This window comes from Eretmochelys imbricata, chromosome 3 (assembly GCF_965152235.1).
Source record: "Eretmochelys imbricata isolate rEreImb1 chromosome 3, rEreImb1.hap1, whole genome shotgun sequence".
Classification (NCBI taxonomy): Eukaryota; Metazoa; Chordata; order Testudines; family Cheloniidae; genus Eretmochelys; species Eretmochelys imbricata.
The window spans coordinates 67,416,285-67,433,266 of NC_135574.1; the positions used below are offsets into that span (position 1 = coordinate 67,416,285).

Consider the following 16,982-nt stretch of genomic DNA (forward strand, 5'->3'; position numbering starts at 1 on the left):
TGTCTGACTTCAGAGGATCTATGAAGTGAGACATCTTGTATCCACTCAAGATCTACTCCCATATCAAAGTTCTTGCTCTCTTTGGAAGGCAAATAGAACAATATGTGACCTGCAGAAAACTAAATTATGGCTGAATAACTGCACAGAAATCAGATCAGAAAACTGAAATTTCCTGAACTGATTCAGCCATGTTGTGCGTACACCTAGTACTATTAACTGTTAGATGCTCAATACAGATTTCACAAAAGTTTTGTCATTGCAGGAGACCAGGGCAGCCCTTTCTCCCTTCATTGGTCAATCTTTGATATCAACCTGAACTTAGCTGTTTTCATCCTGCCTTGAAAATTGTTGATTTGTATGGTCAAATACACCTAGCAGACCTCTAAAGATGGTATGGCTCTAAAGGATTTATTCTTATGGGAAGGATGTTAGGCTGAAGATTTTGAGAGAGGAAGACACTGCAGTTACCCATCTGAGACCAGTGGGACAAGTGGACTCGGGAGGGTTTGTCCACAGTGGCGTGGATGTTTGAATATGTGACAATTGCTTCCATGTTCAAATAAAACTTTAGTATGCAATAGAGGTCTTGCCACTTTTGCAGTGCACCATTCAGAGCACACCAAGCTTGAAAATGTCCAAAGAGACCTCCCAGACTTTATCCAATGCCACTTTAAATATGGTGATGGTGGGGAAAACAATAATGCTGATCACCAGCCCAACCCTGTCCTTTTTATATATACCTATTTAGATGATACATAAGTCTCCCCAGTTGGTTTGGCTGCCATTCTGCTTTACTCCAATACCTGCAAGTTCAAATTTCTTGAACTCTGTAGTGTGCTGTATATTATGAAAGTGTACCATCTCAAAGCATGTGAAACTGTAATCACCTGGGATTAGCCAAAAAAAATGAGCACCAGATTTTTTTTGATGACTGACTTCATAGAATCATATAGAGATACAGGGCTGGAAGAGGCCTTGAAGTCAAGTTGTGCACCTGTGGAGAGGCAAGAGTAAGTAAACCTAGATTGCCCTGACAGATGTTTTGTCCAGCCTGTTCTTTACCTCCAGTGATGGGGATTCCACAACCTCCTTTGGAAGCCTATTCCAGTACTTATAAATTTAGCTCTAAGGTTAGTTAACGTAAGAGTGCATTACAAGACTTTGACCCAGTATGACTGCTCTTATGTTCTGACCAAAGGTCCATCTAGGCCAGTATGCTGTCTTCTGACAGTGGCTAATGCCAGGTTCCCCAGAGGGAATGAACAGAACAGGTAATCAAGTGATCTGTCCCATGTTACCCATTCCCAGCTTCTGGCAAACAGAGGCTAGGGACACCATCCCTCCCTATCTTGGCTAATAGCCATTGATGGACCTCTATCCTCCATGAACATATCTAGTTCTTTTTTGAACCTTGTTACAATCTTGGCCTTCACAACATCCTTTGGCAAACAGTTCCACAGACTGATTGCGGTTGTGTGGAAAAAATACTTCATTTTGTTTGTTTTAAACTTGCTGCCTATTAATTTCATTTGGTGACCCCTAGTTCTTGTGCTGTCTATTCCTTCTCATAACACTTCCTTATTTACTTTAACCACACCAGTCATGATTTTATAGACCTCAATCATATCCCTCCTTAGTCCTCTCTTTTCGAAGCTGAATAGTCGCAGTTTTATTAATCTCTCCTCATACGGAAGCCAAGCCTTTCCATACCCCTAATAATTTTTGTTGCCCTTTTCTGAACCTTTTCCAATTCCAATATATCTTATTTGAGATGGGGCGACCACATCTGCACACAGTATTCAAGATGTGGGTGTACCATGGATTTATATAGAGGCAATATGATATTTTCTGTCTTATTATCTATCTCTTTCTTAATGATTCCCAACATTGTTTGCTTTTTTTGACTGCCGCTGCACATTGCGTGGATGTTTTCAGAGAACTATCCACAATGACTCCAAAATCATTTTGAGTGGTAACAGCTAATTTAGACCCCAATCAGTTTATATGTATAGTTGGGATTATGTTTTCCAATGTGCATTACTTTGCATTTATCAACATTGACTCAATTTGTGATCCCTATAACCTTTTCAGTAGTACTACCTTCTAACCAGTTACTCCCCATTTTGTAGTTGTACATTTGATTTTTTTTCTCCTAACTAAAGTACTTTGCACTTATCTTTATTGAATTTTATCTTGTTGAATTCAGCCCAATTCTCCAATTTGCCAAGGTTGTTTTGGATCTAATCCTGTCTTCCAGAGTGTTAGCACCCCTCCCAGCTTGGTGTCATCTGCAAATTTTATATGCATACTCGCCACTCTATTGTCCAAGTCATTAATGAAACTATTGAATGGTACTGAACCCAACACTGACCCTGCAGGATCCACTAGATACACCTTCCTGGTTTGCCACTTGGTAATCTGATTTCCATGGACAAAAGGGCAGGAAAGGCTGATGGATATGGAGGATCTCTGCTTCAATTGTTGCAGGAAATTAGATACTGCATATTCAGTTCATTTTCTGATTTTCACATCTGAAAAGTATAGCAATTATATTTCTAAAATAGAACATATATATATATATATAATATATATATATATAAAAAATACACCACTTCTATAGTTACAAAACAAAACCATTTTGTCTGAATTCACAAAAGGCATTAACTATTAAAGTATAATACATGTTTGTGGTTTCTTTGTAGTTTATTAACTCAAGTGGCCAAATTAATCTGTTTTGTTTTTGCAGCCAAAAATAATCTTCACATCATCTGGACTGAGGCAAAGCATAAGACATTTCAGCCCCAAAGGAGGGGAAAAAAGTAACCAAAAAGAGGGTTTTAGTATGGAGTGGTGCTTTTGACTTTAACTACAGCTTCAGTACTGCAGCATTGTAATTTTGAGCAAAGAATGTTGATCTGTATTCTGTGCTTTCTAATAAACAATTTTGAAAGTGGAAAAGCACTATAGATCTCATGAGCCTAATCATCTTCCAGCTATGCATTTGTACAATGGATCTTGTGCGTATCCGTTCAAGCCTTCATGTGAACATTGTGATTTACTCAAAGCCTGCAATAGAAAAATACAGAGAATGTTCAGGCATATCTGTTTAAAGATGTATTTTCTGTAGTTAAGTTCATACATGCAACACTTGTCAGTTTACACAATGTAAATCTACTTTCTGTATCTTAGTATTTTTCCTTTCACAGGTTGTATAGCTGAAATAAAATGCTGTTTTAATCCCACATTTAGTAAAATTCATTGTACCTGTACTCTGTCCACGATACCTTGGCTGGTGAAAAGCCTATCCTTACAGAGATGAGGGTATCTGCATGGGGCTTGATGGGTGGAGACAAAAGCCCATCTCTTCATAGTCGTACATGCAAGGTGGACATCAGTGTTTTAGATGGGCTTTACCAAGCATATCTAGATTTCAAAAGTGTGGCTGTAAGGTCAAAGAAATATTGCTAATACATTTGGCATGCGGTATTTGATAGGTTGATACTGATATATGGAAAGTATTGCAGTGTGTTAACTTGGGCAGTACCAGACATAAATAGTGCTGGACGCTTTCAGCAGGGTGGTAAATGTGATGATAGTTTCACAGTGAGTGAGGGAGAAGAGAGAAATGTGATTCACTGAGCAAATCACAGTGAATTTACCAGATCATTCTGCTCTCATACTTACTTTGAGAATTAGGGAAACTTAGGTCTTGTTGTCTTGTACAGTGCTACAGCAGCGAAGCTGCACCATTGTAGCACTTCAATGAAAATGCTACTAAGTCGATGGGATCGTTTCTACCGTCAACATAGCTAGCACCTCAAGCAGTTTCTGCTTGCTTTTATTAATCAGTGATGATACATCATTGTCAATACTGTTAGGTGTTTGGTTTTTTTTATTTGTTTGTTTTTTACAAAAGATATGCAGGCATTTTCATTAACAGCCCCCCCCCCCCCCCCCGCCGCCCCATTTCCCAACATTTATAATAATATTGTAAAACCTCACACTCAATTGAAACTTCACGTGTTTTTTAAAATTTGAATAAAAATAAACTTTAGCCTTGACCTTTCTCAGTTTTTTGAATCTGTATAATTTTTTCATTTGTGTTTTCACTTGTGTGTCCCAAATGGATTAGATATTAAAAGGGGGTGGGGAATGAATTAGGTCTATAAAATAGTATGGTTTGAAAAACTAATTCAAATTAAAGGTCCAGGATAAATGTCAGGTCTAGATTTAAATGTCAGCTACGCTATATGAGTAACTTTATCCATGAAGTTTCATAGGTGTCTTTAATGAATATGGTATGCTTCCTAAATATGTAATGACATGCCTGAGAAAATCAGTTGAGGAAATTTAATTTATAAATACATCAGAGCTTTCCCAACATATAAATCAAAACATGTCTAAATATCACCTTGCCTGAGTGGCCAGAGAGGTAGAAGTGTTCTCCTACCGGTTTTTGAATGTTGTTATTCCTGATGTCAGATTTGTGTCCATTTATTCTTTTGCGTAGAGACTGTCCGGTTTGACCAATGCACATGGCAGAGGGGCATTGCTGGCACATGAGGGCAGGATCACATTGGTAGATGTGCAGGTGAAAGAGCCCCTGATGGTGTGGCTAATGTGATGAGGTCCTATGATGGTGTCACTTGAATAAATATGAGGACAGAGTTGGCATCGGGCTCTGTTGCAAGGATAGGTTCCTGGGTTAGTGTTTTTGTTGTGTGGTGTGTGTGGTTGCTGGAGAGTATTTGCTTCAGGTTGGGGGGCTGTCTGTAAGCGAGGACTGGTCTGTCCCAAGATCTGTGAGAGTGGGGGATCATTTTTCAGGATAGGTTGTAGATCTTTGATGATGCGCTGGAGAGGTTTTAGTTGGGGGCTGAAGGTGACAGCTAGTGGTGTTCTGTTATATTCTTTGTTGGGCCTGTCCTGTAGTAGGTGACTTCTGGGTACTCTTCTGGCTCTGTCAATCTGTTTTTTCACTTCAGCAGGTGGGTATTGTAGTTTTAAGAATGCTTGATAGAGGTCTTGTAGGTGTTTTGTCTCTGTCTGAGGGGTTGGAGAAAATGCGGTTGTATGTGCATGTGTAGCATATAGTTCTTAAAAATCAATTTAAGAGAATGTGAAAAATTAACTGTGTTGAATTAAAACACCATTTTGTCCCCTTCTACCTCATAAAGTCACCAGTCCCTTGCTCCACCATTCATAACTTTAAAAATAGTCTTGCCTGTCTGAGGATTATTGCTTAATTCAAGAGCTAATAAAACAAGCAAAACGGTGTTGTTAACTTGGGACTGAAAGGTATACTGTTGCTCAGCATATGTTGGTTAGTTCCAGTGCAAAAGAATAAAAGAGAAGGCATATTAGAGTAAATATTTTTCCTTCAGTGACATTCTCAAGAATAAAAAGCATAGTTACAATTTTTAAGAAAAAATGTTTTCATAAGAACCTAGTTTGCTGTGAAAGGTGCCACAATGACAAAACCTGTATTCACGGACAGGAACAGTAATGCTGCTACCTTGGACAAGTATCTCATAGCATCTCGTTGTGCTTCACCGTTAACTTGGAGAGACCAACATATCTAGTAAAAAGAATGTAGTTAATTCTGCAAGACTTGTCAGTTCTCAGAGGCCAGTATGGCAGTATCCTATTTTTAGAGGAATGCTAGAGGTTAAGCTCCCCTTATACTGTAGTCTATTAATACTACTCCTATTTCCAGGTAGAGAGTGAAAAGCTCCACTGGTGGTTCCCTTTCTCCCTTTCCTCCAAACACTGCTGTCTGTTGGCTCAAAGAGTGAGGGACATGGGGTTTGCATTTCCAGACCATTTGTCCTTATGAGCTGATATCTTACCTCTAGAAAATGTTTAAGCAGATCAGTTATAGCAAAGCCGATCAAAAACCATAGTGCATCTGACCATTTGTTTTTGTTTACATGAGGGTGCTTGGGAAGAGAATTCTTTCCTGAATTCTGCCTCTTTCAATATGTTGAAGCGTGAGCTTTGGTTATTCCAATATTAGTAGACATAGCCATGTTGGTCATAAAACTATCCAAGGACTAAATTCAGACCCCAAAATGGATGTTCATTACAATTGTATCATCTTGCCTGTCTCCTCCCTCCTGCTTAGTTAGCCTTTCTCTCTTCCCTTTCTCATTGTGCCTATCCTACTGCGTCCAGTAGTGCTTCCACAACAGTACAACTCTCCAAAGTAGCAGCTGTAGAGTGAAACAGATGCAATCCAAATCAGTTTCACTCTTCTAGTGGGGAAATGCCACGTCCTAGAGCAATGAATCTCTACTACTGCAGGCAGAGTAGAAATTACATTTTTCATTCCCTTTTAAATAAAGGTCTTGTCCTAATACAAATTGCAACCATATTGTCACTGGATGAGGAGAGCTGTGTTGAAAATAGTTTCCTGGTTCTATTTGTAGTGTGGATGAGCCCTTAGTTGAAAAACAAGCTTTTCACATTAGCAGAGACAGAGCTTAATAGGTTGTCCAAACTAGAATGTAACCGTATATTGCTAGAACATGTTAGCTAGCTAACGCCTTCTAAAAGTCTAATGTAGACAAGGTAGTGTAGATTTTAACTAACTAGTTGAATTCAAGCTTGGGAGGAGCTTAGGTTTTCACTTGTCTGCTTTGTGTACACTAGATTTTTAAAAGTTAACATGTTGTAACACACCTTTTAAATCCTAGTCTAGACAAAGCCAGAGAGGATGAAGTCTTTAGGTTGTAGGTCCCAGTATGTCCCAAGCATAAAACTTCATTAAGATGGTCATTACTTACGAAAAATTATTTGTATGTTAGATTTATTTTAAAACACACAGTACACCCACTCTCTCTCAAATATAAACAAGCAAATAAAACTAAAAACCTTAAACGATAAATCTATCAACCTATGTCTCCTCCAGGTTGGCAAGGAAGAGTCATATTTCTATTTTTCAATACGCAGGAGATGCTCTGGTATAATGGTGGTATGATCCAGTTAGCCTGCATAGAGCTTGCATTCTCAAATAATAAACTCCTAGATAAGGCCCTGATCCTGCAGATGCTTACACATGTGCCTAGCTTTACTATTATGAATAGTCCCACTGTAATCAATGGAACTACTCATGGTGTGAGTGAATAATTTGCAAACTAACCTATGGTTGTGGCAGTTAGTACTCTCAAACTCCAACTAGCTTTAAAATGTGTAAAGGTATTTTGTTTCTCATACACTGGTCACAGAAAACTATTCTGCACAGCTAGTATACTTTCACAGACGAGGCTAAATATCAAGGAATCTTTAAAATGGGACTTGTTATATTGTGTAATGGTGTTCCAGGGTAGTGGTAGAAATTTTTTTTTTAACATTTAAGTCTTGACATTTACACTGCACGCTACTGGCAGCAGCAATGAAAAGCAAGCTGCATCCATACTACAATGTGTAGCTACGTGTGTCTGTGAAAGCCTCTGGTAGGGGAGGCAGCTTGGAAAGGCTCTGGCAGCTCCCCACCACAGGAGCCTTTCCTTGCTACCTCAAGACTGCCAGTCTTTCAGTTTGGTGAGGAAAGGCAGGAGGACTAAAGAGGCACTCATTTAGCACAAAATCAAGATGTCAGGAGTAAAATTTAATCAAGGCACTTGAAAAGAAGAAATTCTGTATTTGCCTATACACCAATGTCAAGAGCCTGGATACTAAACACGGAAATGGAATTGCTCATTTATGAGCACTAATTCAACGTAGTTGGTATTATTGGAACCTGATGGGAAGATGCACGTGATCGGAATGTTAAAAATCACTGGTTATAACTTATTTAGGAAAGATCAAGTAGGCAAAAGGGGAGATGGAGTGACATTCTATCAAAAATGGTATTGCCTGTTTGAGTCACTGATAACTCAGAAGAAAATTATCTTGTATTCTTATGGATTAATGTTCTGCACATAACATGGGGTACTAGTTGATGTCTGCTGCGCACCTCTAAATCACACTATACAGCAGGATGGACAGCTCTCTGAACATCTATCTTTATGTGTAAGAAAACAATCTGTTATAATGGAGGACTTCAGTCTGAATGATAGATATATACACTGGAGGTTTCATGCTGCAAGTACTCAAACATCCTTGGAATTTCTAGAAATTGCAGATGACTTTTGTATCTTCATCATCCAGCACCACAAGTCTATATCAGACCAAACATTGACAAATACAGACTAATTGATCTCTAAACTAAAAATCAGGTTAGATTTAATTTATTTGCAAATGAAATAAAGTCAAAACAGTAACATACATACTTGGTGCTTTAAAAGGGTTAATTGCACAAAGTTGAAAATAATTATGAGCTGAATCAGATGGGAGAAAGATTTTAAATAGTAAACTGCGAATGATAATTAGGAGCTCTTTAAAAACATTTTACTAGATGCCCAAAAAGCCAGTAAAGAAAGAAAAGGCTACACTAGTTTAAAATAACAGCATGATATAAAGGGGAGATGAAAGCGTGTGTGTGTAAATATAAAACAAATGGGGAAAAGGGGAATTGATAGTATAGGTTATATGCTAGGAAGCATAGAAAATAGGTAAGGGAAGCAAAAGGACTAAAAGGGAAATATGTGGCCAGCAGAGTTGAAGACAATAAAAAGGAGTTTTTAAAAGAGTATTCCTTTCATTTTTTTATACAAACAATGGAGTTGGCCCATTACTACATGGACATTGTATAATTATTAACAATGCTGAAAAAGCAGAAGTGTTTATAAACTATTTCTATTCTGTATGGGGGTGGGGGAGGAAGCAGATGATGTTTTCATATCATATAATTATGATAACATATTCCCCACACCAACAGAACTAAGGATGATGATAGACATTTTTAAATATCCGGTCCAGGTCACTTGCATTTAGGAGTTTTAAAAGAGCTGACCTTGAGGGGTCTTGCAGCTAGTAATGTTGATTTTCAATAAGTCCCGAAACATGGGAGAAGTTCCAGAGCACTGGAAGAGAGCTAATGTTGTGCCAGTATTTTTAAAAGGGTAAATGGGATGACCTAGATAATTATAAGCCTGTCAGCCTGACTTTAATCATAGGCAAAATAATGGAATGGCTGATATGAGACCTGACTGATAAATAATTAAAGGAGGGTAATAGAATTAATGCCAGTTAACATGGGTTTACAGAAATAAGTCTGGTCAAACTAATTTGATCTATTTTAGTGACACTACATAGTTGATTGATGATGTAATAGTGTTGATGTAATATATTTAGATTTCTATAAGGCCTTTGACTTGTTCTTGCATGACATTTTAATCAATAAACTAGAAAAATACAAAATCAACATGGTTAAATTATAGGTCTTGGAATGTAATTATAAATGCAGAATCATTGTTGAGTGGCTGAGTTTCTAATGGGGTCCCCCAGGGACAGGTTTTTGGCCCTTTGCTATTCAATATTTTTATCATTTGACTTGGAGAAACACAAAATCATTTGAGAGAAAGTTCTCAGATGACACAAAGATAGGTAGAATAGTAAGTAGTGTAGAGAAGTCACAGATGCAGAGCAGTCTGGACTGATTGATAAGATTGGCACTGGCAAACTATGTTTCAGTAAAGCCAAATGTGTAAGGACAGGAAGGGGGAGTCTATCCTGAGAAGAAGTGATGCTGAAGAAAACTTGGGGGTCTTGGTGGATAATCTGCTGGCAAGGAGCTTCCAGTGCAACACTGTAACCAAAATGGCCAGTGCAATCCTTGGATATATATAAACAGGAAAATACTGAGTAGAAGTAGAGAAGTTATATTACCTCTTTTTTGCCACTGCTGCAACCACTACTGGAATATTGTGTCCAGTTCTGGTGTCTGCAGTTCAAGAAGGATGTTAAAAAATTGGAGAGGGTTCAGAGAGCTAAAAATATGACTAATGGGTTGGAAAATGCACCTTATAGTGAGAGACTGATTTCCCAGAGTCTATTTAGCTTATCCAAGAGAAGATGAAGAGATGACTTGATCATAGTCTAGAAGTACCTCCTTAGGGAACAGAAATCTAATATAGAGGGCTCTTCAGTCTAGTACACCCATAACAAGAACCAATGGCTGGCGGTAGAAGCTAGATAAATTGACTAGAAATAAGGTGCAATATTTTAACAGTGAGAGTAAGTCGTCATTAGAAGGATTTGCCAGTGGTTGTGGAGAAGAAGCTTTGAATCAAGATTCAAGCACAGTTAATGGACTTGAAGCAGGCATTAATTCAGGGAAGTCACCCATGACCTGTGTTGTACAGGTCAGACTAGACCAGTGGTTCTCAAACTTTTGTGCTGGTGACCACCCCTTTCACATAGCAAGTCTCTGAGTGCAACCTCCCCCCCCCCCCAAAAAAAAAAAATTAAAAACACTTTTTTATATACCCCGGACCCTCTCTAGAACACGGGATTTGGGATCCATGTGCGGTACTGCGTTAAAGCAGGGAGCGTGTTAAAATTAATTCCAATTAAAGTAATTACATTTGGGATTCATGGCTGCGACCACATTATATGTGAATTTGCGCTATATAGATACGTGTTCTAGCGAGGGTCCAGTGTATTTCACACAATTATAAATGTGGGAGGCAAAGCGGGGTTTGTTGTGGAGGCTGACAGCTCGCAATCTCCCATATAACCCCCAGTTTGAGAACCCCTGGACTAGACAATCACAACAGTCCCTTCTAGCATTAAACTCTGAATCTAATGTTAATGAAATTCTGGTGGTTTCATTAAAAATGTTTGGTTGATTAGACAAATTTTTAAATGTTCAAATGGTAATTGCTGTTAAGCTTTTGCCATCTCAGAAATACTCAGTGGATATAGGGAGCCACTAAATCACATGTAAATAAGCTTTAAAATAAAAATCTGTGTGCTAAAACTACTCAAGCTTTCTTCTGAATCCTTTAATTATAGAGGGAGACGGTAGCAGCCCCTATGTTTTAGTTGCCTACATTTTCCATTATAAGGATTTTTGTGTACTTTTGTTTGAGAAGCTCTATCACTTGTGTACAGCAGACCTTTAATATTCTGCAGGGTGAATCCGCTGATGCTATAGAAGTGCCTTTTCTTTGTCCCGTGAAATTCCATTGAGGTTAGGTTTAGTTGGAGAGTGTTTAAAAATATCACCATTTCCATTCTCTGTGTCAGGAAACTTCGAGCAGCTTGCCCAAATTACAGGGCACACTTAGGCTAGGCTAATGCTGCACAACTCCCAAAGCATCAGCTTCAACACTGAGAACACCTAGAAAGCTGCCAGAGCATTTGTAACAGTATGGGAGTGAGACAGCGCGAAGTTTGGTTCCCCCTGAACTTAGAGCCCAGTTCCCTACCACCACCTCCAGCCTCCGGTGGGCACCAGATGGGGCAGGAGCTCCTCCAAATCCGGGGGTTGAAAAGAGATACACAAATCTGACTCCACCCATAAATCCCCCCAGATTCAGCACAGGACCCCCAGCAGCCTATTTTTGCACCTGTAGGGGGCCATGTGGGGCAGGAGTGAGTGAGTGAGGAGTTGAGCTCCCCTCCGCAACCACCCTGCAGAACTAGCACATGGTGCTAGCAACCCATCTCCTCTCTGGAATAAGAGCCTTCTCTTGCTGCGAGCTAATGTGGTTAGTCCTGTAGTTCAAGTGGTAGGAGTCTGTGTGCTGCAGTGCTAAAGGCTCAGGTTTCAAACCCTGTTGATGGCCCATGTGGTTCCAACTGTATATAATAAAAATATTTTTACCTTTGTCCTTTAAAAATAAAAACATGTTAAAATGTTGTTTAGGATATAAAGTCAGGCACATGGAACTTAGGAAAGCCAGATTTACAATTGCCCATGCAATCATAATTTGATCCCCTGGTGCAAATGCATTATGATTCAGTCTTTATTTACAAGATCATATACTATTTTTTCCAGAGCCATTGCACAGATTGGATGCCATGGGGTAACAGTGCATTATAATTCAATAAATTTCTCCCTTCTGTGGAAAGCCAGAGAGCCACAGGCAGCTGTAGGTAGGTCTTGGCAGGATACAGAGTTCTAAACAGAAGTTTGGGTGCCCAGCTGCAGCAAAATGGCAAATTCAGCTACAAAAGTTCTGAATTCCATATATCTTGGGAAAATGCCAAATGCTGCAGCTGTAGAATTGCAGAGGCCACAAGACCCTAACTGATATGAAAGGGGCAGTTATGCCTCTTCTGTTGTTTCACCCTCTCTTCAGACTTGGGTGGGCATCACTGCAATAGATCCTGTTTAGAGAGTATTGTAAGTATTCCTGTGTCAAATAGGAAAGTGAATTTGAACCCTGGTTGGCTGTCATGGGATTCATGCATTATATTTTTAGAATCCATGTTGTCAAGTCAGCTTTCCTTCTAGAACAGACAGTGTTTCCATTAAATGGTACAAGTAAATGGGCAGAAGAGAGGATGCAGACTCCTGAGAAATAGCTCCCTCAGGGTAGGGAAAGTAAGGAAACGGCTAAAATTTCCAGACTTAGTTGCCTTAAATACCCACCCCATCATCCAGGCTTCTGAATAAGTGAACTTTCAGACCCATAGTTCTTCACACTCTCACTCTCTCTCCCTGAAAATCTGGCTGCCCGTGTACATTCCCAAATATGGATTTGCCTTTTAGCTTTAGACATCTACATCTTAAAATGTTGGCCTTGAATATTAGTTTTTTAAAATGTTGCCAAACTGTAGTATATGGATTGGGGAGGATGAGGAGATGGAGAAGGTCAAAGTTGAGTCAATTTTTATTTCTTCAAATAAGCATAATTTTGAATTCCAGATAAGTTTTCATAAAAACCTCTTTTGCTGAAGGCCTAAAGAAAGTATTATTTAATTGGGAAATTTTGAGAAGTCATACCTTATCATACCAAGAACATACAGATGGACTAGCTAAGGAGGAAGAAGGTATAAATCTGGGAATCACTGTTGAATTTATTTTTTGATTGCTTTATGTTCTTCCGTCTAAACAGACACTCCTAGAATATGCAGAAAAGTGGAAGACGTCAGAAGATCCCTTGCCATTGTTGCAGGTATACACAGTGGCAATCCGAAGCTATGTGAAAGCACGACCTTACCTTACCGCTGAGTGTGAAAAAGTAGCCTTTGTGCTTGAACGCTTAGCACTGTGAGTATATTTTCAATGATTTGGATACTGTGTGTAGAATCTTCTGTAGATCACTTATTTTTAAGCCATTTGCACTGGCTACCTGATAATTTCTGGTCTGAATTTAAGAGTTGGGTTTGATCCATAGGATTTGGGACCTTGCTAGTTAGGAGACTGCTTCTCTCCCAACGCTACTCTCTCTCAGTTGTGATTGACAGAAGAACCCATTCTTAATTTGAAATAGGGAGAGTCTGTTGACCTCTAGGGCACACTGCAAGGCACATCTATTTACCCGCGCTGGTGCGGGGTTGGACTTTTGAGGGAAATCTGATTTGTGTATAGATGGGGAGTTTGATGTTCTGCAGATAGTTATTTGTTATAATTTCTGACAAAGCACCTGCACCCTTGAATAGATGCCCCTTTTTATTTTTTGTATAGATTTAATAAATAAGTTTGGTGGGGTTTTTTTGTGGATTTTAAGCAGAATAATAGATAATGACTCTTTGTTAGACACTTGAATGACAAGTTGGGTTTAGTGGTTTTTTAATGCATTCTTAAAGCCACGTGAATTAATACTCTTATTTGACTTTCAGAAGCTGTGTTGAACTTTTACTTTGTCTGCCTCTTGAATTACCAGAAAATCAATGGGAAGAGTTTCAAGCCTTTGTACAGGTGAGAGTTTGTTTCTTCTATAAAGAAAAATACTAAGAAAAGATGGGATCCCCAGCTTCTAAAAAACAGCCTGGGAACACTGAGTCACAAGAGTTAAGATTAACTCTATGCTTGTTTCCTGTGGGAGAAAGTCATTCAGCTGGAAGTTCTTTGTGCTTTTAGGTAATTAAGTTGCCAATCACATCCTTCTGTATTAAATAGTTGATATGCCAGCTTTGTAGACAAAGTTTGTTAGGGTGAAAACAAAACGAACCTCTGCTCCCATCTTTGGAGAAATACTACAAGGGATGCTCAAAGAAGGATGTGTGTTCCTCTTAATGAGCACAGTGTTCTGTGACTGCTGAAATAGCTATCCTTTTCCAATTGAATTTTTATAAATATTTAACCATGTTACAAGACTGCAACCTGTCAACATGTATTTTTACCAATGAATTTAAGAGTATTTTGTTATTCAAAAGGGTTACTTCATGGCGGTATGATAATGATCTTGATTATTTTAAAGGCCGCATCCCAGTTACTCAATAGGTATAGTAGTGCTAGAATCCCAATACAAAAAAAAAAAATCATCTTTTGAAACCTATCAAAATTATACTAATGTACAAGGTGGATATTATAACATTTACTGTAATTAAACTGAAACTTTAAATAGTCTGCGTATAGGGATTAGAAATTACTTATTGTATTAAGTCTTAGAATTGACCTTTTACAAAAAGGGATACCTTTTACTTTTGAAGTTTTCTTCTTATGTTTAAAAAAAAAAAAAAAATCTGAGTGCGTATGGTTTTATGTAGTTTGTCATTGCCATACTCGTGAAATATCTAACACTTTTCTTTAGGTGGCTCATGAAAAGTTGATGGAGAATGGTAGCTGTGAATTGCATTTTTTAGCTACGCTTACTCAAGAGAAGGGGGTGTGGAAGAATCCAGTGCTGTGCAGTATTCTTTCCCAGGAACCACTGGATGAGGATAAAGGTAAATTTGCAATGGCTTAAGAAAAAATAAGCCTCTACAATTCTTTAATGAATTCACTTTCTTAGCAAATATACAAATAGTGCTACAACATTACTGCTTTGTATAGTGTTGCTGTAGTTGAAGATCTTTTGTCATTTCCTTTATAAACTCTGTTGTGTGGGATTTGTAACCAGGCTTTTTTCCAATAGGGTAAAAGCAGGTACTCAGGTGGCCAAGCTGGATGTACTTACATAAATTGTCCATATGTAAGTAAACCAAAGACACAACTATAATTTTTTACTGCCATATGTTTAATAGAAAACTGAAACAGTTACCTCTATCTATGCTTAAGAAACCACATTTAAGAAACCACTACTAACACACTACAGATTTAAGTGATTGCAGTGATTTGAATCTTTCTTGAGAACTGGGACTCTATTTGAAATACAGATGTATTTTTAAATAAACCAAAAACCTAAGCATTAGTTTGGCATTTCAGAACCCTGAACAGTTTTAAGGTAAATGGATTTTCTGGCTGCTTCTTCAGTATCTATTTTAGCTATGGTTATGCAGTAAAGTCTTCCTTTTTGCAGTTCAGGCACTGGGGTAGAAAAACTCCACTTGTTATCTGAAAATATGTGCTGTAGCTCCATTAGCTTTTGGATTTCACATTTATTGGTACAGTAATAGGTTACAGCTGTGTTATAGGTGGCACTGTGAATCCGATTTATTGAAAAGTGAATTTTATACTAATTTTCCGTCGTCTTTTAAATGTTAAATGACCTGTATAACATTGGAAACGTCCACTGATGGATTCACTTGGTCTCTTTAAAATTAGACATGCTTTGTGGCAGGGATTCGAATTTTGTTCACATGATACACCTGCTAATAACACATAGTGTTTGTATTGTTTGCGTGTTCTCTCTGACTCTCTCTCTTCCCCTCCCCACTCCATTATAACGTTAAAACCAGTCTATTATGTTCTCTTGTAGCCAAGACTGAGGTTCACTTTCCATTTAAGCAATTTTGTCTCCCACTCTAAAATCCTCAGAGATTCTTTACATTTCAGATTTGCATGTGTGCTCCATGGCATTAGGAGAATTGTTGCTAAATTTGAGAATATTCATGGACGTTCTTGAGAGATTTGAACTGTTGGGGGAAAACAAATGGGATTATTGTATTTTGAAAATTCTTCTAATACTTTTTTGCCACGTGTCTCACAAATCATTTGTCTTAGAAATTTCATATGAAAGATCTTGATTAAATTTGATGCTCGTACCAATTTTAAGATTGAGAGGCACAGTTACCAGATGACTTAGATATGACAGAATGGTGAGCCTGGCTCCAGTTAATTTTTAAAAGGCTGGAGTCCTGAGCTTACTTTAAAGAAAGCCACTTGCCTTGTTTCTTCAAATGTGCAAAGCAAGTTGTAGCGAGGTTTACCGTATTGATTTATTTTTCACAAAATAAAATAACATTAAACAGTTGTCACCATGAGGTGTGGTGGCTAAGTGGTTATGGTGCCCAACTACAAACCTGAAGGCTGTGGGTTCAAGTCTCATTTGATCTCCTACTGAAATGCCACATCTAGTTCACCCAGTTGCAAAATGTAGGTATCTGATCCATCAGATTAGGACAATCAAAGATGGTCAGATGTGATGCTGGCCACATCATTCTCTTAGGTACTGTTGGCCATGAAACTGATGTGCCTTAACAATGCAGTGTAGTTGTTTCCCAGATCTGAAGAAGAACTCTGTGTGGCTTGAAAGTTTCTCTCTCACCAACGGAAGTTGGTCCAATAAAAGATATGACTTCATCCACCTTTTCTCTCGTGTCTTAACCATGTCAGCCTGATGAGCCCTTGGCTCAAGGGGACTTTGACTACTCTCAGTAGCTGTGCTCTGACCTGATATTTGTAGTAGATTGGGGGTAATAATGCAAAAAACTAATGCAAATAAATCAGACTTCTACATTTTCTTTGGCTTTGTTTGCAACCTTTTCTTCACATGATCAAATATTACCAAGTATTTGCAGAAAGCAAATTTCAAAGTCATATATGCAGACACATAAGGAAATAGACGTTTGTGTTTTATCTGGATGTATTTCCTATGTTCATCTAGTCAGGAAACAGAAATACCCATGTACATCTTACCTGACTAATCAAAACTAATGAACACAGCTCAAATACTGGATATGAACTAAATGAAGAAACTGCTTATCAGTCCACAGAGTTGAGTGCAAAAATATCGATTCAGTCATTTAATAACAGACCTGCT

General features: G+C 38.3%; 1 protein-coding gene across 1 annotated transcript in view; it reads left to right on the forward strand.

Moving 5' to 3' along the window:
- Positions 1-16,982, forward strand: part of ZNF292 (zinc finger protein 292) — a 61,278-nt gene that overhangs the window by 23,263 nt on the left and 21,033 nt on the right. The window contains exons 2-4 of the mRNA XM_077812794.1: positions 12,951-13,105; positions 13,678-13,756; positions 14,592-14,727. Coding sequence (XP_077668920.1) covers positions 12,951-13,105; positions 13,678-13,756; positions 14,592-14,727 — 370 coding nt within the window. The remainder of the gene's footprint in view (positions 1-12,950; positions 13,106-13,677; positions 13,757-14,591; positions 14,728-16,982) is intronic.